We start from the raw sequence: 26,068 nt of genomic DNA, 5'->3' as shown, positions 1-26,068 counted from the left end.
GTTAGTGGATGTATAGGCCTGTCACAGATGCCTTGGAGAGAGGGGAAAGTGTGTATGTTTAGAGCTGAGATGCACCAGCAGGGGAAGGAAACATCATCCTTAATCAAGGCCTTTAGCAGAGCCCTCTTTTAGCACCGGTGGCGCACTGTGTCCTTCAGTAGGACGCAACAGTCATTATATCCTCCAGTCATCATTGATCTCCTCCTGTAGGCAGCAGATCGCCCCTCAGCAATGCTTAGCTTCAGTTTTAACATACAATGATAGAGCCTTGGCCGTCTAGCGGAACATGTGACTCAGCGATGTAGAGTGAGTAGGTGTGCCATGTGGCAGCACTCATGGAGCAGCATGGCTCCAAATACTCTTGTCAAGGGCAAGACAACAAAGTCTAAGCGGAGAACGACCAGATTTTGCCACTCACTGGCCGACAACTAATCATTAGTAGTGTTTGCTAAGGCAGATTTGAACAGATCTGAATTAATGAACCACACACACTAAACAGACTTTGGCAGCTAACTTGAATTATACCTCATATCACATGACTTCATAGCAGCATGCATACAGACAGTCAGAGGACCCACAGAACCCTGGCAACCAAACTACAACACCCTTGCAACTAATAATGTGCTAACAACCACCCAGAACATCTCAGCCACTACATAGCAACACTTTGGCAATCACCCATGTCGCCATGGCATCGTGCTAACAACCACTCAGAACACTTTAACAGCCTCAAAGCTATGCCTTGACAACCCCCACAACATTCTAGCAACTACAATGAATACATTAGCAACCACACTGCAAATCCCTGACAAGAAACCTACCATACCCTAGCAACTTGATAGCAGCATGCTAAAAAACATTCAGAACTTCTTAGCAGCTGCATAGCAACACCTTGACAACCACCCACAACATACTAGCAACCACCCTGAATACAATAGCAACCACACTGCAAATCTTTGACAAGAGCCTACCATATCCTAGCAACTAGATAGCAGCATGCTTAAAAAAAACACTCAGAGCCTCTTAGCAGCCGCATAGCAACGCCTTGACAACCACCCGCAACATTCTAGCAACCACCCTGAATACAATAGCAACCACACTGCAAATCTTTGACAAGAGCCTACCATATCCTAGCAACTAGATACCAGCATGCTTAAAAAAAACACTCAGAGCCTCTTAGCAGCCGCATAGCAACATCTTGACAACCACCCACAACCCTTGTACCCACTCAGAATACCATAGCAACATTCTAACAAACACTCAGAACTTCTTACCAGCCATATAAAATGTCCCTGGCAAGAAGTGTGTAACTGTTTTTCCAAATAACAAGCCATACATTTCTAAAGAAATTAAAGAATGCATTAATCGAAAGAAACAAGCTTTTAAGGAGACAGACTGGGTTGGTCTGCGAGTGGTACAAAAAGAACTCACTGGCATGCTGAGAGTCGCTAGAAAAAGACATAAGGACACTTTGGAGCAGAGTTTTAATTCTATACCATCAAAAAAAATATGGGACACAATTAAAGCAATGACAAATATGAATACTGGACGTAAGCACCTCATTACTAATAATGATTTAGAAAAGGCAAATGAGTTAAATGAGTTTTATCTTAGGTTTGATACACAGGCTTATACCCAGGAAGGTACAATTTTTTTTAGATACTGTTGTAAAGGTAGATACTTCTTTAAGAGTGATAATCGACCCTCAAAAGGTTTGCTCACTTTTTAGTCAAATCAATACAAGAAAGTCAACAGGACCAGATGGCATTTCAGCTGTACTTTTAAAATCATGTGCGGAGGAGCTTAGCCATGAATGGTTTCCTATTTTCCAATGATCTGTGGATTGTCATAAGGTTCCTGATATTTGGAAAAAAATCTGTTGTTGTTCCGATACCAAAAAAGTCGAGTCCAATGGAAAATAATGATTATAGGCCCATAGCCTTGACATCATGTGTCATGAAGTGCTTTGAGAGATATATGGTGTCCTTGTTAAAGATCAGTTTTAGACCCATTTCAGTTTGCCTATAAACAAGGTCATGGTACAGAGGATGCTTTTAACACTATTACTAATGCTATAGCGAAACATATGGAGAATCCAAAAGCATATGCACGGTTGTTATTTGTTGATTTTAGCTCCGCTTTTAACACAATTAAGCCCAATGGTCTATTAAAAAAACTGAACCAGTGGGGCGTGAACCCTTTTTTAATTAAATGGTATTATTCGTTCTTAACCAATCGAACACAGCAGGTTAAGGTTAACCATACTGTATCAGATGTTAGAAGGATAAGTATAGGTGTGCCACAGGGCTGCGTTAGTTCCCCGATTCTCTTCACACTCTATACAAATGAATGTACAAGTTCTGATCCTAGTAACCTCATAATTAAATATTCTGATCATACAGCTTTGCTTAGCCTCTTGTATAATAATACTGATCTTTCTGTGTATCGTTCAGAGGTAAAACATTTTGTGAATTGGTGTGACATGAATCATCTTGTCATAAATGTTACAAAAACAGAGGAAATGATTTTTGACCCGAGGTCAATAGGGAACCATTCACCAATATCTATTCATAACATACCTATTGGACAGGTTTGTTCTTACAAATATCTGCTTAACTGGAGTTTTCATGTGGATAGTGTATGCTGCCGTGTGCAACAGAGGTTACATTTCTTACGTAGATTAAGATTGTATGGGGTAGAACAGAAAATAATGTACATCTTTTACCAGGCTGTAATTGAAAGTGTAATACATTATGGATACACTGTGTGGTTTGGCAATATTACAGTTGAGTCCAAAGCTAAACATGCTCGTCTGGTAAACATGGCAATGAGAATTATGGGAAAAAGGGAATACCATTCATTGGAGTATTCATATGAGCAGTCGGTCATCAGTGTAGCTACCAAGATTGTATCTGATTCTTCGCATAATTTAAATTCAGAATATGAGTTTCTGCCTTCTGGCAAAAGATACAGGATGCCTATGTGCAAATATAATCGTTTTAATAAATCTTTTGTACCAACGTCAATTAGACTTTTAAATAAGTAGTATGTTTTGTTTTTTTGTATTATGTCTTTGATCAATGTATGTGTATGTGGGCACCGGAGTCCAAGACAAATTGGGGACAATAAAGTTCATTGAATTGAATTGAATTGAATTGAATTGACAAACCACCTAAACCCCCTAGTAGCCACACTCAGAACACCTCTTAGCAGCATCTTAGCATCACCCCTAGCAACCCCCAAAACCCCCTATTAACCACTGAAAATTCCACAGCAACATGCTAACAACCACTCAGAACAGCTCTAATTCTTTTTTCAGACTTCACATTATTGTCTTAAGAGTAAAGCGGATTCTATGCACAGATGGATGGAACACGAGCGTTCACTCTCACAGATGGACTTTGTTAACCACTGAAGAGATTTAATCCAGAATATGTTCATTAAACTGCCAGTTTGAGTGCTGTCATAACTGTCTCTTTCTCCTCATCTCCTGTGTTTTTGTCTTTTTATGAATGTTACATTTTCTTTGTTGTCCTTTTCAAACCAGGTTTTTTCTTATAATGACCTTATCCTGACGTAAATACCATTTCAGAGACTGTCTCAGAGGGCTGCTGCTGCGTTGAAAGCTAAATAACCTCTATTAAAGCTCTTTGATTTGGGCTCGTGGTTTCGGCTATAATTTAAGAGGAATGTTTAGATTTATATAATGTTTATAGGTGTTTTAATTAATGTAAGAGTCATGTGATGATACGGTCTTATCTTTGGCCCCTCATTTTCTCTTTCAACAGTGCCTGGACCACCCATGAGACTTGTGTTCCCAGAGGTGCGTCTGACAGAGGTGAGGGTGGTCTGGCAGCCCCCTGTGGACCCCAACGGCATTATAATGGGTAAGAGAAAAATAATAGGTAATTTCCTTCTCTTAGACACCAATGAAATTAAATGGAAAACAGATTTTTCCAAAATATTCTTATCATATTATTACACTACTGTTTAAAAGTCTAGAGTCTTTTATACTTTTATTCAGCAAGGACTTTTACATTGTTACAAAAAATATATATACATATTAATTACAAATATTTCAAATTAATGCTGTTCTTTTGAACTTTCTATTATTAATCAAATAATCAAAAAAAGTTGCATGGTTTCCACAAAAATATTATGCAGCACAACTGCTTTCAACATTGATAATAATAATAAATGTTTCTTGAGCATCAAATCATCATATTAGAGTGATTTCTGAAAGATCATGTGACACTGACGACTGGAGTAATGATGCTGAAAATTCAGCTTTGCCATCACAGGAGTAAATTAGATTTTAAATAAAATATATTTAAAAAGAAACCATTATTTTAAATCGCAATGATATTTTACAATTTTACTGCATTTTTGATCAAATAAATGTAGCTTTGTTGAGCACAAGGGACTTAGTGATCCCAAACTTTCGAATGGTAGTGTTTGTCAAATGAACAGTAATTTTAAGTTTAGGTTTGACTTCCAAAAATGTATTTATAGTCATAATAACCTAGATTTCTGTGAGTGAGTAATCCAAGTCAATTCTTTTACAAAGTGATATATCTGATTAAGTCAGTCCATGATTCAGACTGATGAAACCTATGTATATATTTAGACTGATTCACCAGTCAGTTTGACTAATTCAATGATTCATTCTATTCAGTAAAGAAAAGAAAAATGTGTTGATTTATTGTGAATACATTTTTTTCAATATATTTCCATTCTTCTTGTGTGAATGGTCTCGGCTGACCCATGTAGCCTGGATTCAAGTGCAAAGCTGCTTTCATGTACTTCACCTCACATTAAAAACAGTCTCCTCAGTACTTGATCTGGCCTACATGAGAGCGTGAAATGCATTGGGCTGGCAGTATCTGCCTCAGAGCAGAGCCTGTTTCTTCCCTCCGCTCAGTGAATGAAGCCATGTCACCGTGCACCTGAGACTAATTCCTCATACGGGAAGAAGGAGCCGGAAAGGAGAAAATCCCTGCGTTTTAATGAGATTAGTCTGACTAACACCTCAAGTGAATGAAGCTCGGAATAGCCGCCTGCCAAATCATGCTGCCTGTGCAAATCACACCGGAGAAGAATACACGCAATCTCAGCGATGCAAAGATGAGATCCAAACACATCGTTTGACTTGGGTTGATAGAATCCTATTCATGAAGCATTAATTTTGAATACAAATGAGGACAATTTCAGCTATTTTATGATGTTTGGGAAAAAATTGGAACTTTGTTATGGTGTCTATACTGAAGAAAAATGAGATTGAAAGCGTGTACCCGGTTCATTTTAGTCTGGAATGTGGCACAGCATGACTGTTTAACCAGCAGTCTTGTAAATCCCTGTTGGAAATAAAGAGCTTAAGATGCTATAGCTGTGTTTTGGAACATAGTAGCAAGTTTCTAGATGCTCTAAACCGGTCATTAGCTGGTCATTAGCTGTTGTCCCCCAAAACGTATAAACGGGTGTCTTTGGAATGCTATCAAAACATTCCTCTGTTTGTTGGAAAATATCAACCGTCATATCCGGACAACAAAAGATCATTACTTGTTCAATTTCTCTTGGTGATTTTAATGGCACAAAAATTGCACACTTTAGCCAGTCATAGTAAAGTTAACATACCAGTTGCTAAAAGTTCAAAAATATAGCAGCTGTTAAAAAAATTATATTTAATTGTACAAAAATGGCTTTTATGGTGTCCAAAATGAATAAAAAGAGAGGCTGCTTTGCAGGAGCAAAATAAAAAATCCTTTAATTTACTCACCCTCTTGTCTTTCTATTTAATAAACACAAGAATGACAATGATTGTAACTGTCAAGCTCAAAAAAGCATTTGTGTCCGGTATTTCAAGTCTCCTGAATTCATTTGATTGCTTTGTGTGTGAAACTGCCCAAAATTTAAGTCGTATTCACTCAAAATAAAGCAAATCTCTTTGGTTCTCAGGTCTGTTTTCAGCATGGTATATTTAAATGTGTTTGTAACTGAAGTAAGAAATGTGAAGACTGCCCTTTCACCATGAGAACCCACTGTCCACCATCTTTCACCAGCTAATTTCAAGTTTAGACCGTTTAGAAACAACCAGCCTTCATGTTCCAAAAAACAGCTACCAGCTTTGGCTGGATTTTCCTGCAGAGACTTTTGTTTACAGCAAAGCCTAAATGTAATCCTGTTTTCAAAGCTGCTGAAAAAATATTTTGTGTGTTCCCAGAAGCGTCAGCAAACCTGACCATTAAAGTCCGTGGCTGGGAATGGGAGTTTGCTTTGGATTTTGCTGCAGATCGAGTAGTTGCTCTTAATCTGACTCCAGCCGCCTCGTTCAAGCACAAAAAATGAAGGGTTTAACAGAGGAAGTGTGCAGAAAATGCCATGCTAAATCAAATCGGAGCTCAGACGTGTGTTGTGAACATAAGCTAAATAGATGTAAAGAAGTCCCTGCCAGCGGAACCTGGTTAATTACCTCAACACCGCAGCGCTCCCAGACGAACACGCCACACGCACTGTTATTTTGCACTCTGTTTTCATGTCATACTTCAGCAGATCAAGAGATGCTGGTTATGTAGATTGAAGTCACAGGGAGAGCTCTTTGAAAGAAGAAGAACGAGATTTCCCGGCATGCCTCTAATTTGCTGCATCTTGAAGAAAGGAAATGCTTTGAAAGCAGGTGCTGATGAGAACGTCTCTTACTGAGATTCGGTGGCAGAGCGCTGGGCTTTCCTGCCCTTTCCACCGTGGCACTGCCCTTGTGAGTGTTTCTGCTGGCCGCTGCAGGATCTGTAATCACTAGGCAATGAATGAGGAAAATAGAGCTGCAGGAGTTTGTGGGGTGGTGACCTAGCCAATCACATGGGCTGATGCCCTCACAGTAGAAACCCTTTCCCAAAAGCAAAGCCCTAATAAACTATGCACGGTTCATAGCCTGTCGGAGCTGCGCAAATGTTGAGTGAAAGGGCTGCTTTCTGCCCACGGTACTTTGTGTATCTCTAGAAACAGAGAATTTGACGTTGAAGTAACCGGGAAGAGATGGTGTACGCGTGTGTGTGTGTGTGCGTTCGAGGATGAATGTATGTGATTTCCCCCTGCCCCTCATGGCTGAAGTGGACATTAGGATGAAATGGCAGCCCTCAAGTGATGCAGTCTCACAATGTAGGATGGCCTAATTTCGTTTTGCACAGCCAAGGGGGCCAACATGCAGCGCAAGCCTCCCGAAAGATAAATAGATGGTTGAATAATGTTCCGTCTCTCCCACGGCCAAGCTCTGCCCACACATTCCATTTCAACATGTTTCCCGTTAATGTTATCATTTGTTTTGCTTGCGGTTTGCAACACGTGTCATTCCCACAAACATGATGCAGATGGACGCTCGGCAGACCTAGCTTGTTATGCCTTGTATGCCACTGTCAAACCGTGCTTGTTCAGTCTCTAAGTTGGGATCTACAACATGCCTAAAACATTTTTTTTATTATTTAATAGCAATATACATTATTTATTTAGTTAGTTAGTTATTTTTCATATTTGAATAATGCTGAACAGTGATTCCCAGTATACTGATATATTAATATAAATATACTTTAAAACCTAGCATGTTATGTAATGTGCTTATTCAATTATTCAATGATTCCCAACCAGGGGTAAGTAAGTACACTCTAAAAAAATTGCTGGGCTAAAAACAACTCAAGTTGGGTTAAATAACGACAAACAAACAAAGCGATTGGGTTGTTTTGACCCAGCAGTTGGATTAAATGTTTGCCCAACCTGCTGGGTAGTTTGATTTAACTCAACTATTGATTAAAAATTACTACATGCCTGGCTTAAAATGTAAAATCAGACATATCATTACTAGAGGCAACAGTAATAATCAAAAGGTGAGCATTTATTAATAAGAAACTTAATAAATGTTTATTATTTAATTATTATTTATTAAACATATTAATAAATGTTCATTTCCAGCCTATTTTCGGTTCATTTTAAGTGAGCAATATAGTAATCTTTAATTTTTGTCCATTTTTAACCCAACTTGGGTTATTTTTAACCCAGCATTTTTTTTAGAGTATAGGTTCCAGGGGGACTTGAATAGATTTTGATTTTGTTCTGTTAAACCTTTAAAACTACAAAATTTGTAAATAAATATTGGGTGTAAAAAAGGATTAAAGTAATTAAAAACACTTTTTTGTAATTATTGGCTTAAAGGGATAGTTATAAAAATTAAAACCTTTACTCACCCTTAAGTTGTTCCAAACCTGTATGAATTTCTTTCTTCAGATGAACACAAAAGAAGAATGTTGTGAATGAATTTTGAAGAATGTTGGTAACCAAACAGTTGATGGGCACCATTGACTTTAATTTTTTTTTTTTTTTTTTTTTTTCATACTATGGAAGTCAATGGGGCCCATCAAAATATCTTATTTTGTGTTCAGCAGAAGAAAGAAATTCATACAGGTTTGGAAAAATGGTAACACTTTAGTATAGGGAACACATATTAACTATTAACTGACTTTTCCCTCAATAAACTCCTAATTTACTGTTAATAGTTAGTAAGGTTGTTGTTAAGTTTAGGTATGGGGTAGGATTAAGAATGTAGAATAAGGTCATGCAGAATAAGACATTAATATGTGCTTATTAATATGTGCCAATAATATGCATGCTAATAAGCAACTAGTTAAAATACCCTAAAATAAAGTGTTATCGGAGAAACTTGAGGGTGAGTAAATGACAGAATTTTAATTTTTGGGTGAACTATCCCTTTAACACACATTCTATTTGAGGAAAGAAAGCAAAATGATGTGTGTAAGTGTTGATTTTAGCAGATTCTAACCTGTAATTAAAGATACGGACCTGCTATTTTTGTCCCATCAAATGCTTCAACCAACATCAAATTTAATACAATTATAAAATAACAGATTTTTTTTAGTTATTTTTAAACTGCTATTGGTGAATTATTTTTACCCATAGATTATAGGTTGGTTTTAGCTTTGAAGCGAATAATTGTAATAATGGCAATTAGTGATAATGCTAAATAATATCCAGTATAAAATGAGTTAAAGGAACATAATTCTTGTTTGGAGTTGATAAAGAAGTGCCTGAGCCATACTGGAGGTAAGGTGTAAAACAGAAACAAATTTCATTTCATGCAGGTTTGTTATGCATCACCATTTTGTTTGTGGTTCTTTTCTCTGTGCATTGAATTTGACATTTGGATTAAATTTGATATAGGGAATGAAGGTAAGGCAGAAGACATCGCCAATGAAAGACATATTTAAATAAAGTCTTTTTGGAGTAAAGGGAAGCAATGACTGCAGCTGTAACCAGAGCTGAATTTAAAATAGATGCTGATAGACCAAATTTTCCAGTGCACTGAAGCCTTTTTGAAAGCCATTCGTCTTATAAACCTGCTGTTGTTTTTCTACAAATGGATTTTTGAGGAGATATTTTCCTCCTGTCCTTTCGTACTTTGATTTCTCATAACTAAAAACTACTCTCAAAGTTTGTAGAAATGTTATTCAGACTTTTGATGTTGGTAAAGGCAGCTTAAGCTGTCTCGCTGTAGACATGAGATTGACAGAGGATCAAAACTCACCTCAGATGACCTAATGACTGTTTTATAGGATACCAGGTAGCTTACCGTCTGGATTCTGGGGATCCCAACCAGTTCATCACAGTAGAGGTGGGTCCTGATACCCGTCATTTCACCGCCTCCAACCTGACCCCAGAGTCAGCCTACATCTTTCGCATCTCCGCCAAGACGGAGCAGGGCTGGGGAGCACCTGCGCAGGCTGTGGTCATAACTACTGAGATTAGAGGTGACGCAGACACATACCTAAATACACAATGCCCATTTTTCTTTGAAGTGAAATATAAATTAACCCTATCTATTTTCTAAATGTTATTGATCTTATTACAAATGATTGTGCATGTTTCTTTTGGGGTATTTTGAGTGCATAATGTTTAATCAAAATGAACTGACAGACCTTTTTTTTTTCTCTTTTGATAATCCGTTTCACTTGGATGTACGTCACAATATGGAAGAAAAGATCTGTTGCTATTTTGGGATAGTTCACCCAAAAATGAAAATGAACCTTCTTTCAGATGAACACAATCGGAGATATATTTAAAAATGTCTTTAGTCCTCCTAGGTTTATAATGGTTGTGAATGGGGGGCTGCATTTTGAAGGCAAAAATAATGCATCCATCCATAAAAAAAAAGTAATCCATACGACTCCAGGGGATTAATAAAGGTCTTCTAAAGTGAAGCAATTCATTTTTGTAAGAAAAATATCCATATTTAAAACTTTATAAATTCAAATCACAACGTAATGACGAACACGGAGGCACAGAGGATAGAGCAAAACAAATGACCGGTCACGGATTATAAGTCTACAACGAGAATTTTAAAAGAGAAACTTCTGAGGATTTTGGTATAAGAGAAAAGGAGCTTAAATTTGTTGCACGGACCTGGTTGGTGAATACATTGCTTTGCTTCAGAAGGACTTTATTAACCCCTTTTTTTAATGGATGGATGCATTATTTTTTACTTTTTTCACTACCTTTGAGGACTAAGGATATTTTTAAATACATCTCTGATTGTGTTCATCTGAAAGAAGATAGTCATATACACCTAGGATGGCTCGAGGGTGAGTAAATCATGGGATCATTTTTTCATTTTTGGGTGAACTGTCCCTTTAAACTGTACTTGATTTTCATTTGTAGGACATGATACTGTATCAACATTCATATCATCCAATCATAGCCCATATCCTATTCCCACCCCTAAAATGAAAGGATAGAGATTGGTAAATAAGAGTGGGACAAAAACGAGTCCTGCTTCTAAAAAATCATGTTTCACAAAATTAACATGAAATTAAAATCTATGCTATTTACTTAGATAATCTGAGAGAATCATCTGTGCAGTTTATTTATGTCTAAAAAAAATAACATTTTAGTATTGTATTAAAATATGAAGTATTTTCCACTTTTTAAATGACTTTTCATTTTAACACATCACAGTTACGGTACATCACTGTAAATTTAACAGCAATGTAACGCCAGTTATTGTTAACTTTTTCTTTTTGTGTGTGTCAGTAATAGCAAATAACAATAAAACTGAAACAAGCATTACTATTGAGATACATTGAATTAGTCTGGAGGATGAAATTGACTTGAGAAGTGGGTGCTGGTGGTGTTTCAAGTAGTTATTCACAATAGACTGAAAACTCACATTCAAGTCTGGCTGTATTCTGAAACAACTACTTTTCACGATCCCAATAATTTCCAATGGATAAAAAAACTTTTTTTCGTATTGAATATCCATAATCACATCATGTTACAAAAGTCAAATTGATTGTGAATGCGGTTTCCTTATGATTTCTCATGAAATGCATGCATGATCCATATCGTTCTTTAGAAACTTGTGTTCTTTAGACTGCTAAAGAGCTATGATATGCATCCCAGCTGCTACACTGGTAATAAACTGATCAATTTCAAGAAAGAAAGGTAGTTTGGGTTAAAGATGGAGAGTGATTGCATATCATCATTTGACCTTATGAAACTGCTCAATTGGTCCTTTTAAAATCTGCACGGTCAAGGCCACTGCAATCATGGCTTTCGATAGCTTTGGTTGCGCATGATCTGCATCTTTAATGGCGGTCGATACGGTGCACCTTTAAATAAACAATTATGCCTCTCCGTATTGATTTCTCCCATTAAAATCGATGAGGTTATGCAGTTGCGTGTCACACAGGTGGGGAGGGGTGGAGAGGCCAGGGCAAGACCCACTGACTGATGCACACATGCGTATAAGAGTCCTGTCCCGTGATTAAGAACAGTCAGCAAGACCAGCCTGACCCCTGAACTCACACTTCACATCTATCTCTCCTCCATCAGAGAGACCGCAGCCTCCACGGCAGCTGCGAGTGCCTCAGGACAACGTGCAGTCCCGCAAACTGCAGCTCAACTGGGTGCCTGGAGGGGACGGCTCGTCACCCGTCCGTTACTTTACCTTACAGACGCGGGAGCTACCCAACGGCGATTGGCTCACCCATTCCTCCGCTATAAGCCACAATTATACCTCCTGGGAGGTAGACAGGTGAGCTCCTTTGACATTTCTCAATCCCCACAATCCCACAAACAGCAGTACCAGTGGCTTTACCTAAAGACTACCCTCGGGTGACCCTCACAGAGTTGATTTCAGTTGATTTCCGCCACTTCACAGCCACATGTGTTCCCCTGCAGGGCTCACGTAAGCCGTGCAATAAGGGCAGTATGGAGGGAGTGATATTAAATGCGTAGGAGCCTTTTTCCAGTGCAGCAATTTATGATACTCAATCCAATTTGAGAGAGTGAGAAACAATCAGTACCTTGGGCTACGGGCACTCCAGCTTTTTGCATATGAGTTATGTCGAAACCGCAGCCATGATTATATGGGCAGTCGAATAGTATTTTATATGCATTCAGAGGGCCATCTCATCTTGATTATGATGAGTCCCCTTTCTCTGCTGAAAACTCTCTCAGCCATCAGCTTTTGAGTGCTTTTTTAAACAGCCAGATTGTTGCTAAATGGATTATTTAGGACTGATTTGTGTCTTTACCAGCTGGAGGCTTTTAGGAGTGGGGCATCATGGGAAAAATATTCCCTTTAACCAAGTAATACGAATAGCGGAAAGCCCCCTCATTTGGAAAGCACCGTGCAACTCATCTCAATCGACAGAGATCGGTTATGAGACCTAAACGACATGTTTAGTTTGTTAATGAGCCCAGTTGGCCTGTGCACTGTGTTTTGGGTAAATGGGAAATGAACAAATCAGAAATGTAAGCAAAGTTTTTCTACATATTCCCTTTACTGTCAATTCCAGATGATTTTCAACACAAAGTGATGGAAGAAGGCTAGGCAGTAGGGCTGTGCAATTATGACAAAAGTAGTCATTTTTTTATTATTACCGTTGATTTATTTATATGTTATTGTAATCATGAAAATTATTCATATATAATTAAAATAATATATTTGGCTACACTTTATTTTAAGGTGTGTGTGTTACAGTGAAATTATATATTTAAGTAATGAGTCATAACAATTAACTACATGTGCTATAGGGTTGGGGTTAGGATCAGTTGCACATTATGCATAATTTATAGTTACTACTACAGTAACTACATGTAATGTCTGTAACAAGGACAATGTAAAATAAAATGTTACCATATATTTTAATACAATTAGCAGAAGAAAGATAATGTAGTAGGTCTGTGCAATTGTGACAGTAGTAATCAGTAGTAATCAACAGACAATAGTAGTAACTTTTGATTATATATATATATGTATGTGTGTGTGTGTGTATATATATATATATATATATATATATATATATATATATATATATATATAAGGGCTGTCAAAATAACGCGTTAATTTTGATTAATTAATCTGAGAAAAAATTACGCAGATTAATCCATTCCGTATTGACCTTTGAACCTGGAGCCGTTCTAGCCACCATTTGACTGTAAAATGAAGGAGGGAGACGAAAACGCACTGGCGCTGCCTGGATCATTGATTGGAACATTTACTTCCAGCAGTGAATGTATGATTTTGAGATCCATCTTTTCACACGGAGGACAACTGAGGGACTCAAACTCAACTATTGAAAAAGGTTAAAACGTTCACTGATGCTCCAGAAGGAAACACGATGCATTAATAGACGGGGGTGAAAACTTTTAAACAGGATAAAGATGTCGAAATTTTTCTTATTTTGTTTAAATATCATATTTTTTTTCATTTAGGACTGCCCTTCAGAAACAACAGAAGATATGCATGTTTCCCGAAAGACAAATTAAGAACAATTTACCTTAACCTTCAAATTTAAAAAGTTTTCACCCCCCGGCTCTTAATGCATCGTGTTTCCTTCTGGAGCATCAGTGAATGTTTGAACCTTTTTTAATAGTTGAGTTTGAGTCTCTCAGTTGTCCTCAGTGTGAAAAAATGGATCTCAAAATCATACAGTCACTGCTGGAAAGGGTTCAAATATGCAAAAATGCTTGAAAACTGATAAATCTGCAGGAGCTGGAGAATTTTTCTGAAGAACAGAGCTCAGTTTAACTGCTCAGGACAAAAGAGATTCAAGAACAACCATCACAAAACAAAAAAAGCAGTCGTAGATCATCCAGGTAACCACACACAGTATTAAAAACCAATGGTTCACATACTTTTATATAAATCACATATATTTTAATTAGAATTAGCTGAAGAAGGTGATCCAGTATGGCTGTACTTTATAACAAAAGTAGTAATTGTTGATTATTTCCTATTATAATCTTATAAAATATAAATATTAATATGTTATGTAAATAATAATATTAATATATTTCACAATACTGATAATACAATTAGATTCTTATTCACTTTTTTTCAGCTAATGGCACAGCCCCATTAGGCTGCATTGGCTGACATATTTTACCTGCTTTCCAGTTGTTCATATCATATTTCTGGGTTTATGTATTGGCATATATGCTGCTCTTATGTCTTTATGTGAGCTCTCCAATAAGAAGTGTTTTGTATCTTATTTCCGTCCTCACCTCTCTGCCTCAAGTGCGTTAAGATAAAACTCTGTAATTGCCAGCGTGTGCCCTTGGGTTTCAATGGATTGTGTCCCTGACATTTATAGATACTAGCTCATACATGCACTGCTGAGCCACATCATTTGTGATGGGAAAGGTCTTTGTCCAATATGAGAGAGCTCACGAGCTGTGCAATCCCTCAGGCTGAAACCCTTCACTTCATACAAGCTGAGAATGATGGCGACTAATGACGTCGGAGACAGCAAGTACAGCCAAGAGACGGATGCAATTACCACTTTACAAGATGGTGAGTAATAATGAGCGTGTTGTATCCACTGGCTTTGGGTTGATGTGCTATTGATTCAAATAAAAGTCATAGAAGAGCTACAATCTTATCTGCGCCATTTACTTGGAAGCTGAAGTCTTGGAACTGATTTAATTGTGTCATTATTTACTCACCCTCATGTTATTCTAAACCTGTGTGACTTTCTTCTTTCAGTGGAACACAGAGGGAGATTTATTTATTTTTAAAATGTGCAGGTCACTTTTTTTCATGCACTTACAAAAAGTGGGAACTGGAGTTTTTAGGCTTCAAAAAGGACACAAAAGCACCTTAAAAGTTTGTCCAAAATTGGGTCCAGGGGCCCACAAGGGAGGCTTGTGGGAAAGTTAAAATAAAAAAATTAAAAATAGATAAAATCTACAGATTTTTTTTCTTTCTAAAGACTGATCAGAAGTCATGAGAATCATTTTATTCAATGGTCAACATGTTTCTCTTCAGGTTTATACATCTTAAATGTAGAAAAAGATAAGAACGTTCTCCATATAGATGCCTTTAAATGGGGTCCTTCACAAGGGGACTCTCATATTCAGGGGACCAGGGCATCAAAAAGATTGAAAACCCCTGGTCTATATGACTCAGATCTTGCTGGAAGAGAAGATATTGGTAAATACAGCTTTCTTCCTGTTTCTCACAGAAAGCCATCATATGACATCTGAGGACTAAAGCACACAAGTGATATGATGAACCGCTTTTATGGTGCTTTTTTGGTCTTTTTTGAGCTTGACACAACCAGTCCTAATTTACTCCCATTATAGTGAAAGGAACATTCTTCAAAAAAACTCCTTTTATGTTCCACAGAAGAAATAGCCACAAAGATTATGGAATGAAATGACAGTGAGTAAATAATGAGAGAATTTCCTGATCTAAGAACGTATCTAACCAGATATATTTTACTTTAACTTATTTTCAAATGTTTTTTTTTGTTGTTTTGTTTTTTTTTTTGTATGTCTGCAGTTCCTGATGAAGCGCCCACGATTCAAGCCGTGAAACCCTCCACGACAACATCCGTGCTGGTGCAGTGGCAGGTACGCTAATGCCAGCCCACCCCGGTCAAGTGAACTCCTGACCCCCATTAAGTTTATCTGATGGCCAGATAACAAACCGGCTCCAGCCTGAGTAGAATACCAGCATGTTGCAGGCTATCGCCAGTGAAATTACAGCCCTGTTCTGTTTAATGATCTGATTTTTGTCAATAGGTTGCCTGAGCAGCCTGCCGTGCATCGCTTAGTATTCCTCTTGCGGGTTTGCATAAATTAATGACATGCGGTATTGATACCCGCACATTTACAGAGCTCGTAGAGGGCTTTGGCAAGCCCAGGATAATTAATACCCATGCGCGACAGCAATCCTGCAATCTGAAGGGATATTAATTAGTAGCTGAAACCTTTATTCACTGACCTATGAGTCCCGGATCTTCTCACTACTGTCTGTTTTATCAGCAGAACCATAGGCCGAGTTGATTACACTCAGCTCGGAGCTTTGTTAATTACTCACTGACTGAATGGCTCAGAAATTAAATCCTCATCTTTTATTTATCTTATTCGTTTCGTGGCAAGTGTCGCACACGGACGCACGACGGGAGATCAGTCAGCGCTGTCTGTCAGTTACAGCCGGGAAGGCTTTTTATCAGGGTGTGCCTTAATAAGGACCGTGAGAACAGCTAGTGGAATGTGACCTTTAAATTAATCTGTGCCTTTGCAGACACCCAAGGAAGAGAGTGTGAATGGGGTTCTGGTGGGCTATCGGCTCTACTACCGTGAGCTGCAGTATGACAGCGCTCCACAGGAGTCAAAGAGGGCCGTCAACAGCTCCTTGCTGCGCACCGAACTGACAGGTAACTAGCGGGAGGAGGCTCTCCTCTTGAACCAGAAACGTCTGCAACCAAATGTGATTTATAGCTCGAGTGCTTTTTTGAACACTTTAACCCATCCAGTTATTGAAAAAAATATATTTTTCAAGGAATCCCTCAACGGTTTAAGCTCATTTTTTTTGACGTGTTCTTTTGTGCAAAGATATTATGTTTCCTAGCTACTCTCTCAGAAAAGTAGTCGAGTTTTAAAATGAAACTAGGACACAATCGGTGATGGCAAATTATAAAATCCACATTAATACCATTATTATAGCAAAAAATTAAACATTATCAAAGCATTAGGATGCGTGTCCTCCCTGCAGTTAGGACAATCATTTTAAATCAGCTTACAGTGGATGTTGCGATTGCTATGCGATTCTAACATGAAAAAGTGGCAATTTATTAAGAAAAATTCCAGGTGGTTCTTCAGCAAAGCATTTTTGAATATTATTTTGATTGATTGGTAATCAATCAAAATCATAATAATAATAGCATAATAATATGCCTATTAAGTAAGAAAAGCTGGATCTATAAGGATTGGTGGGAAAAACAATAGCACAAACGTGAGAAAATGTTAACAATGGTTTTTGATGAATTCTGTGATGTTTTGTGTTATTAGTAGTTTTGTCTCACTTTACAATATTCCATGTGTGATAAACCATTTTTCCTGTCAAGTGTTTGACATGTGCTTTTGTGCAAAAATACAGTGCCTGCATAAAATCATAATACCCCTTTGAAATAGTTACTTTATTTGTCGTACAGCCTGAAATCAAAACAACTTTTCCAGTTTTATATACATATTTTGACTTACAACATCAAAGTAATGAAAGAAAAAGCAACAGTTCTGAAATTTTTTTTTTTTTTTAAACTGAAAAACTAGAACAACAGGGTTGTAAAAGTCATCAGTCCCCTCATCTGATACTTCATAGAGCCTTCCTTTGCTTTAATTACAGCCATTAATCTTTTTGGATCTGTCTGTACTAGCTTTGCACACCTAGATTGGGGAATATTTGCCCATTCCTTGCAGAACTGAAGTTCAGTCAAATAAGCACAATGCCTAGGTTAATCTGAAATTGGTTTGCAAAGTGAATTACGCATAGGAAAAACCTTAAAGACATTGTTCAAACATGAACTTTAAGCTATGCAAATGAACCTCATGCAAGAGAGGGGCCATCCAGTTGCCACATCTGACAGCATCAGCCAATCAAAACACTGGATCTGAAAGGTGCCAATTTGCATTTTCCTCCTTCTCAGGACAGATTAAAAGGCTTGTCTCTGAGACAGAGAATTGTTCCAGTTTCTGGGTTGCTGCAGTTTCCCGTACTGGTTCCAGGCTCCAGTTCCTGTTCCAGTCTCGGTTCAAGGTTCCGGTCCCGAGATGTGCTAAGCCACAGAGTTGAAGTGAAGTTGCTCTCTCAATACTCTGAAGCTCTAAAGAGAGAAACAAGGAAGTTTTGCAAGAAGTGAATTCGGGAAGTTTGAAAACTGCAACGGAGACAACGACGACAAGCTTAGCCTCCAACTTCAAAATATTTTCTGCACCAACTTCAAAACCCTCACATCAGAGATCCTCCAGATCTGTGTGTTCCAGACTGCTCAGATCTGCACTGACTTCAGAATCTAAAGATCCTTCTGTCTGCGTGTTCCAGAGAATACGGATTGTCTGCAAAGACATCAGAACCTTCAAGGCTTCTTCTTCTGCGTGTTCCAGGAAAAGAACCTCCTCTGTGCTCCAGGAGTTCAAAGTTCACAAGTACTACATGTTTAAGGCCGTGAAACGGATTCCAACTCCTTTCTTCCCACTGCAACTCTGCCCAGCTCAACAAGTGGAAGACGTCGCCGCTCGGACTCAACACGTCACCAGGCAGAACATAAATATCACTCTTCAGATTGGTCAGATGACGAACTTCCTCCAATTTATATAATTGTCATTCAGTCAACAATCTTCCATTATTGTTCTTTATTGTCATGGTAAGATTCCTTGGCTGGTGCCCCGAAATATTGGAAGGAATCATCTGACGCTCTCACACTCACCTTAGGTGATGTGTGACCAAAAACTCAATATTGATATTAATACAAAATATTAATATTTAAGACCATAAATTACTACATTTGTGGTGGCCCTGTGTGAGGCTAGTCCAAAATCACTACAGACCTTTTGCCAGATGGCATCAGAGTCTTGAAGGACTTGAAGAGAGCAGTACATTGCCGCTCACCACAGAATTTGACTGAAATTGATCAATTCTGCAAGGAATGGGCAAATATTCCCCAATCTAGGTGTGCAAAGCTAGTACAGACATATCCAAAAAGATTAATGGCTGTAATTAAAGCAAAAGGTGGCTCTACGAAGTATCAAATCGGGGGACTGATGACTTTTCCAACCCTGTTATTCTAGTTTTCCAGTTTTTTATTCATTTTCAGAACTGTTTTTTTTTTTTTTTCATTTTTCTTTCATTACTTTGATGTTGTAAGGCAAATTTTGTAAATAAAACTAGAAAAGATTTTTTTGGAATGGGTTTTGATTTCAGGCTGTGCGACAAATAAAGTAACTACCTCAAAGGGGTATAATGATTTTCTATAGGCACTGTATATATTGTATTTCCTAGCTACACTCTTGGAAAGGAAGTCAAGTTTTGAAATGAAACTGGGACACAATCTGTGATGGCAAATTTCAAAATCCACATTAATACCATGCATATTGTGCAAATTTGAACGTTATCAAAGCGTTAGGACGCTTCTTCTCCCTGCAGTTAGGGAATATATTTCCGACGGATGGCTGAGCGTAGGTGAACTCATTACGCGCTCAGGCTGCGTGAGGTGCGGAATCATGAGTTTGAGCTCAAGTGTTCGACACCGTGCTCGCCAACGGGCTCTTTTTCCGCAGCCTGGATCCGGCTGCTAAATCTCCTTTGACAAATTGGACTCAGCAGTGTTGACAGCATTTAAATGCGCAAGCCCGGAGCAGCCGAGCACGGAGGCATATTTAATTCCTTTCCCTATGTTCTGCACTGGTCAGGGCAGGAGTGCAATATCTCTCCTCTGCTCTCCACTCATCTTACATGTTAAAATCTGAGGTCTGTTAAGTGCCGAATGTGCCTCCCTGCTGAAATCACCCTAAATGCCAAGAGGAAATTACCAGAGCTATGCTCTATTTGTTCAGGCTTAACAGCTTACAGTGAAAGTTAGCAGGTACTCCAGAAGCTAACAAGGTCCCTGTCACTTTCTTGGGCATTCTGCTCAAGTCGAGTCAGTTTCTGTTACTTTATATATGCCTATGATTGTCGTTCATAATGTGTTGTCAGACAGATACAAAGATTTAGTCATTCCTCATGTGTATTTCCCCTTCATATATGTCTTCATATATTGAATAAAATATTCAGGTAATACTCTGGTATGGGGAACACATATTCACTATTAACTACGACTTTTGCCTCAATATGCTCTTAATTCACTGCTTATTAATAGTTAGTAAGGTAGTTGTTGTAGCGATTAAGTTTAGGTATGGGGTAGGATTTAGGGCTAGCAAGCTAATAAGCATCTAGTTAAAAGTGAGAATTGTTCCCTATACTAAACTGTGTCATTTATTATTTCAATTTCATCAAAAGCAAAACATTTTTAAATATTGTTTTGATAGGTAATCATAATCATAATAATATCCCTTTTTAACTAAGAAAAGCTGGATCAATAAAAATAGTTTTGGTGGGAAAACCAATAGCACACACATGAGCAAGAATTAGCAATGGTTTTGTTGAATTCTGTGATGTTTAGTTGTTTTGTCTTACTTTACAATATTCTGTTTTTGATAAAATGACAGAAGTCTGTATGATATTTTTAAAATGTGGTTAACATTTACCAAAAAAATAACTTTAAATTTAAGCATGTAAACTAATTTTCAATCCCTCACTGAGCTCTTTATTTCTTTCAATTTAGGCATTTTGTAAGTAAAGTTGAAGTGTCTGAGTGTCTGACTAGAAGATACTTCTGAAAGTCTGAATATGCTCTCTCTCATAGAAACCCTTTTTTTAAATGACAAAGACATATCATTTAAGTTTCAGAGCTCAAAAGGAACTGTATAAAAGGACTGACCAGTGGTGCGGATATTCCGATTTTTCTTTACATTTTTTCAAGTGATGCTGGATCAGTATATGTTTTAAACATCTTATTAGGTCCCTAATGCACCCCAGCTTGTGATATAGTACTTTATATTGACTGTTGAATCATTTATCACTGACTCACTTTGGTTTCTCGCGGGGTTTGATCGGAGCGCGCGCAACAGTGAGATGAGCATTGTGGAATTTCATCAATCTCTTGGAGAAGTGTGTGATGAGCAACTTTGAAAAGCAAAGATTTACTGCCATGATGAAATATCCCTTTGATTTGTGCTTTTCCATCTCCAGTAATGTATTCCTCATCAGTTGCCTTTTTCTCCCTCCACAGCCAAAAGCACTGTGAAGACTGTCAGCAATCCTTCATTAACCGAATTCGAGCTAACGCGTAAGTTTCATTTAGCCATCTTTCTCGTTTATGTCAGTCTGCCTTTGAAGTCCGAAATATTCAAACTCCCTTTGGCAAAGTGTGTAATCCCAAATACACTTCCTGTTCAGAGAATAAGGTTTTTCCTCTAATCCATCTACTCTGACCAGGAACATTCTGGCCCTAAGATATTCTCAAAGTGAATCCCATTGCACACTGCCCGAGACCTGAGAAATGCATGTGCTCTCAGTTCTCCTATGTAAGAGTTTGATGCCATTGCTTCCCATGATCACACCAAAACTCTTCTGTGTCTACACTGTAGGGAAAAGTAGCTGGTTATCTGAGAGATACTTTTGTTTCTACACAGAGGAATTCTCATTCTTCTTATCTGCTGTCTCAAAGCCAAGATACACATTTCAAGTACCCTTATAGATCTTCTGTTTGTAATTTTTTATTCTCATCAGAGCTGCAGAAATACAGGCGCTATGAAATTGTGATGACTGCCTACAACGTCATTGGCGAAAGCCCTCCAAGTGCTCCAGTAGAGGTGTTTGTTGGAGAAGCAGGTAAGCGATTGTGTGAAAATGAGGGCACTTTTCACATTGATATCATTTAGAAATCATGTAAAAATGCTGTAAAAATAAATGGTGTACATTTGGTAAATAAATGGTTTATATGTTTTTACAATATTATATGGAAACTATACAGTGTATATAATCCCACCGTAGCTGTAGCTATTTTATTTGTTTATTTTTATTTTATTTTATTTTATTTTTATGTTTTTGCAATCTTATTAAATGGGAACTATGCACTGTATATAGTCCCACCATAGCTGTAGTTATTGTAGTCTTATTTTATGTTTTATATGTTTTTGCAATATTCTATGGATACTATACATTGTAGTCACACAGTAGCTGTAGATATTTTATTTTAATTTTTTTTTTTTTTTTTATGCATTGTTTTTTTCAATATTATATGGAAACTATACAGTATATAGTCCCACCATAGCTGTAACAATTTTATTTATGTATTTTATTTTATTTCATTAGTTAGTTTTATGTTTTTGCAATATTATGTGAAAAACTACACAGCCATGTAATTCCATAACAGCTATAAATTCATAAAAACATTTTTGATAAAAAGAGATGGCATTCATTTCCAATTGGCCCCAAGCTTCATCCAGGCCATCCTTATTGTTGAGTTCTGATCCTGACTATCTACACTTCAAAGCGAACGTCCCAAATCCATTTGTCTTTTGTGTCAGAAGTAGCGAGCGCAAGTGCATCCGAAATAGAACATGCATCAGTGTACTGTCGGGAATTTGTCGTGTGTCACGACGCATCCAGTGTATGCCGCAGCACTGATTATCATGGGTTTTATTGTCTTTTGTCTCATTGCGTTGCGTCGCTCGCGTCCGGTGTAGACACAGTATCTTGTATTTTCTAAATTTGCACAGTTTGAGAACATAACTCAACGATTATATAGAGGACTGTGGGTTTTTTCTAATACTGAGCAGACTTTTGTCAAACTCAGTTCAGTATGCTTTGCTGGCATCTTCCCACCAGAGGACCAGTTTAATGAGAGAGCAAATTTGCAGAAAATATCTTTGTCGTTCCTCCCTGACAGATGTGGTGATGCCCACTGTTGATGGATGTTCCTTTTGAGATGGAGGCCTGTGCCGTAATGCTCTCTAGGAGCAGGACGGCATGCTCTCTGTCTCGAGTCCTTCAGGGAATAAGGCGAGACATGAGCTGACAGATATGAATTGGGTTCCCTTAGTGGAGTGGCATGAACATAACGACAGAAGCTAGAGCTATGGTGAGGTTCTGCTTAATGTGACAGAAAGGGCTGGGCTTGGATCAATTTCTGTGTTTAGATCAATTAGCTTTTTCAGAAGCAATCATGATTAGTACTGAAATTTCATTACAGGGATCTGAGAGAGGTTTTGAAGAAAATTAGTTTATGCTCCAAGCAAACCAAACTTTTAAATTCACTGTTTAGTTTGCTTATAAGTTGAATTGTGAACACAAAGCACAATGTTTACCTTATTTTCGATTTTGCGTGCATCTTAAGATTCTATAAACGTAACATATAAAGTGCATACAAAGTGCTGCTTATTCTGTTTCTATGCAGATGACGGAATGAGATATTAAATATTAAAAATTATATATATATATATATATAGTTGACTGCCTTGGTGTCATATGTCATGCTGGCATATAAAAACACAAACTCTCAAAGGACTTCCTTCAGTTTTGATCCTCTGAAAATGAATGTTTAAGGGTTTAACCATCCTGCCTTTCAGTGCCCCATCAATTAAAAAAAAAAAATACATGAATACTAATTGTAAACTAATTTTACAAATATTAATGTTACATTTCATGATACATTTTATATTATAAAGTGTGAATAGAAAATGGAATGAAACTCGGTCACAACTCAAGTAAACCAAAAATTTTTTTTTGTTTTTTACTCTGTTCACTTTTCTGTCCTGAACATGGATCTTTTAAGGACTTGAGGATAACACGCTAAGAGGACCACATGGATCTGGAGTGCTTGGCAATATGAAAAGATGGCTGAATAAGTGTGCTCAAAGTTGAGTTTGTTGTTTTGAGCTGTACCGACGACTGATTTAGCTCTCCGTTCTTCCCTACCTCACAATCAGACTCCAGCAAGCAAGATTGTACTACTGAATTGTAAAGTGCTTTTCAAGTTGAATTCAAGTTGTTCTGTTACTAAAAACAGTCTTTTTTTTTCTCCGCCACATTTATTGACTTGAATAATATCCAGCTGCCTGGCTGAAGAGCCGGGCGCTCCGTCTAATGAGCTGCCAAAAGAGGCAGCCCGGATATGACATTCCAACCATTCCTCGGTAAACTGATAATTGTTGAGCTGTTTTCTTGGGAACACTACAAAAGAAGGGATGTTTATCACCTACACAGCCTGAAACAAATCTATATTCATGTGGGACATCACATATGATCAATGAAAGGACCTTTAGTGGAAAAACAATCCTCCCACCTCTAGCAAATAGATGCATTACGTCCGCATTTCAAGCATACGCTAAAAAGTATCGAACGCAGGCAAATTGCTACAAATGTGAACTGTCGCTTGTGCTGTTTAATTCCGCTCCAGTCGTGCTAACAGGCTGACACTGCACAGACAGGATGTTGTCAAGGCTCTTGCTCATCGCACAGTTTTGCATTTCACCTAATCATTGCCAAGACTATTTATGAAATTCTAAACAGCATTGCTCTTGTAGTGCCACGGTATTAATAAAAGCAGTCGTGGTGAGAGTTTTGGCAGGACAGGGTGTGTGTGCGTGCATTTTTTTTTACCTCATTCACCTCTTTGCAGCATTTTTGGCCTCCACTCATAAGGGGTTTAATGAAGCAGTAAATATGAATCTGTCATAAAGAACTCAAGCAGCTGGCGGAGCAGGCAGGGTTATCAACATCAGGTTATTAACAGCATCATTAGAAGGGGCCAGGCGTGGAGATTACTCCCAGCAGCAGGAGGGGGGACAGCCAAACAAACAAATGAATTTCCCTCTGATTAACGTCAGGTTGGCTACATCTGAAGATACTCTGAGAGGGATCAGAGAGCGGGCATGAAGGGTGCTTTGCCCTTAAAAGCCTTCTGCCATTCTACGGTCATGCTGGTGTTAAAATGCAGAAACAGCAGATGATTTTAAACCCTAGTGAGCTGCCCACCTAGAGAGCATTTTAAGGCATCATAGATCCTCCTGAAGGGATGGCTGCTCCAAAATGTGGGTAGCATCCTTATGTTGTTTTATAAAAGACCTAATTTTGTCCATATTCTAAGGAAACATCACAATCTCAGAATGCACTGCCACAAACTGTGAAAAGATTAATCCACACTCTCAGAAAAAAATGTGCAAAAATTCCTACATAATCACTCGTTTTTCTACAGTGACACTGTCCAATAGCAGTTAAAGGATTAGTTCACTTTCAAATTAAAATTAGCCCAAGCTTTACTCACCCTCAAGCCATCCTAGGTGAATATGACTTTCTTTTTTCTGATGAACATAATCAGAGTTTTATTAATAAATATCCTGACGCATCCGAGCTTTATAATGGCAGTGAAAGGGACCAACAAGTTTGAAGCTCAAGAAAGTGCTTCCATCCATCATAAACATACTCCACATGGCTCAGTGTGTCTCAGGCAATGTGTTTGTGTAAAATAAAATCCATATTTAACAAGTTATGAGGTAAAATATCTAGCTTCTGCCAGACCGCCTTCCGTATTCAAGTTACGAAGAAAGTGTAAAACTCTCGCATATCAAAAAGCTTACACTATTTCCTACGCCTTCCCTATTCAACTTACTGAAAAACGTTATGTCAGTTATGCTTTTTTTGTAAGTTGAAGGTGGTCTGGCGGACGTTAGATATTTTACTTTATAACTTGTTAAAGGTGCCATAGAATGGAAAATTGAATTTACCTTGGCATAGTTAAATAACAAGAGTTCAGTACATGGAAATGACATACAGTGAGTCTCAAACACCATTGCTTTCTCCTTCTTATGTAAATCACATTTGTTTAAAAGACCTCCGAAGAACAAGCGAATCTCAACATAACACCGACTGTTATGTAACAGTCAGGATCATTAATATGTATGACCCCGATATTTGCATATGCCAGCCCATGTTCAAGGCATTACACAAGGGCAGCCAGTATTAACGTCTGGATCTGTGCACAGCTGAATCATCAGACTAGCTAAGCAAGCAAGAACAATAGTGAAAAATGGCAGATGGAGCAATAATAACTGACATGATCCATGATATCATGATATTTTTTGTGATATTTGTAAACTGTCTTTCTAAATGTTTTGT

At 37.9% G+C, this 26,068-nt stretch overlaps 1 protein-coding gene across 2 annotated transcripts in view; it reads left to right on the top strand.

The window, feature by feature from the left end:
* Positions 1-26,068, top strand: part of sdk1a (sidekick cell adhesion molecule 1a) — a 355,129-nt gene that overhangs the window by 310,624 nt on the left and 18,437 nt on the right. For both annotated transcript variants that reach the window (XM_048192576.1, XM_048192584.1), the window contains exons 28-35: positions 3,789-3,887; positions 9,615-9,809; positions 11,890-12,091; positions 14,754-14,857; positions 15,848-15,918; positions 16,595-16,727; positions 21,180-21,236; positions 21,680-21,781. In XM_048192576.1, the coding sequence (XP_048048533.1) occupies positions 3,789-3,887; positions 9,615-9,809; positions 11,890-12,091; positions 14,754-14,857; positions 15,848-15,918; positions 16,595-16,727; positions 21,180-21,236; positions 21,680-21,781 (963 nt within the window). The remainder of the gene's footprint in view (positions 1-3,788; positions 3,888-9,614; positions 9,810-11,889; positions 12,092-14,753; positions 14,858-15,847; positions 15,919-16,594; positions 16,728-21,179; positions 21,237-21,679; positions 21,782-26,068) is intronic.

This window comes from Megalobrama amblycephala, linkage group LG1 (assembly GCF_018812025.1).
Source record: "Megalobrama amblycephala isolate DHTTF-2021 linkage group LG1, ASM1881202v1, whole genome shotgun sequence".
In the NCBI taxonomy this organism is placed as follows: domain Eukaryota; kingdom Metazoa; phylum Chordata; class Actinopteri; order Cypriniformes; family Xenocyprididae; genus Megalobrama; species Megalobrama amblycephala.
This window is presented reverse-complemented; position numbering and strand designations above follow the sequence as displayed.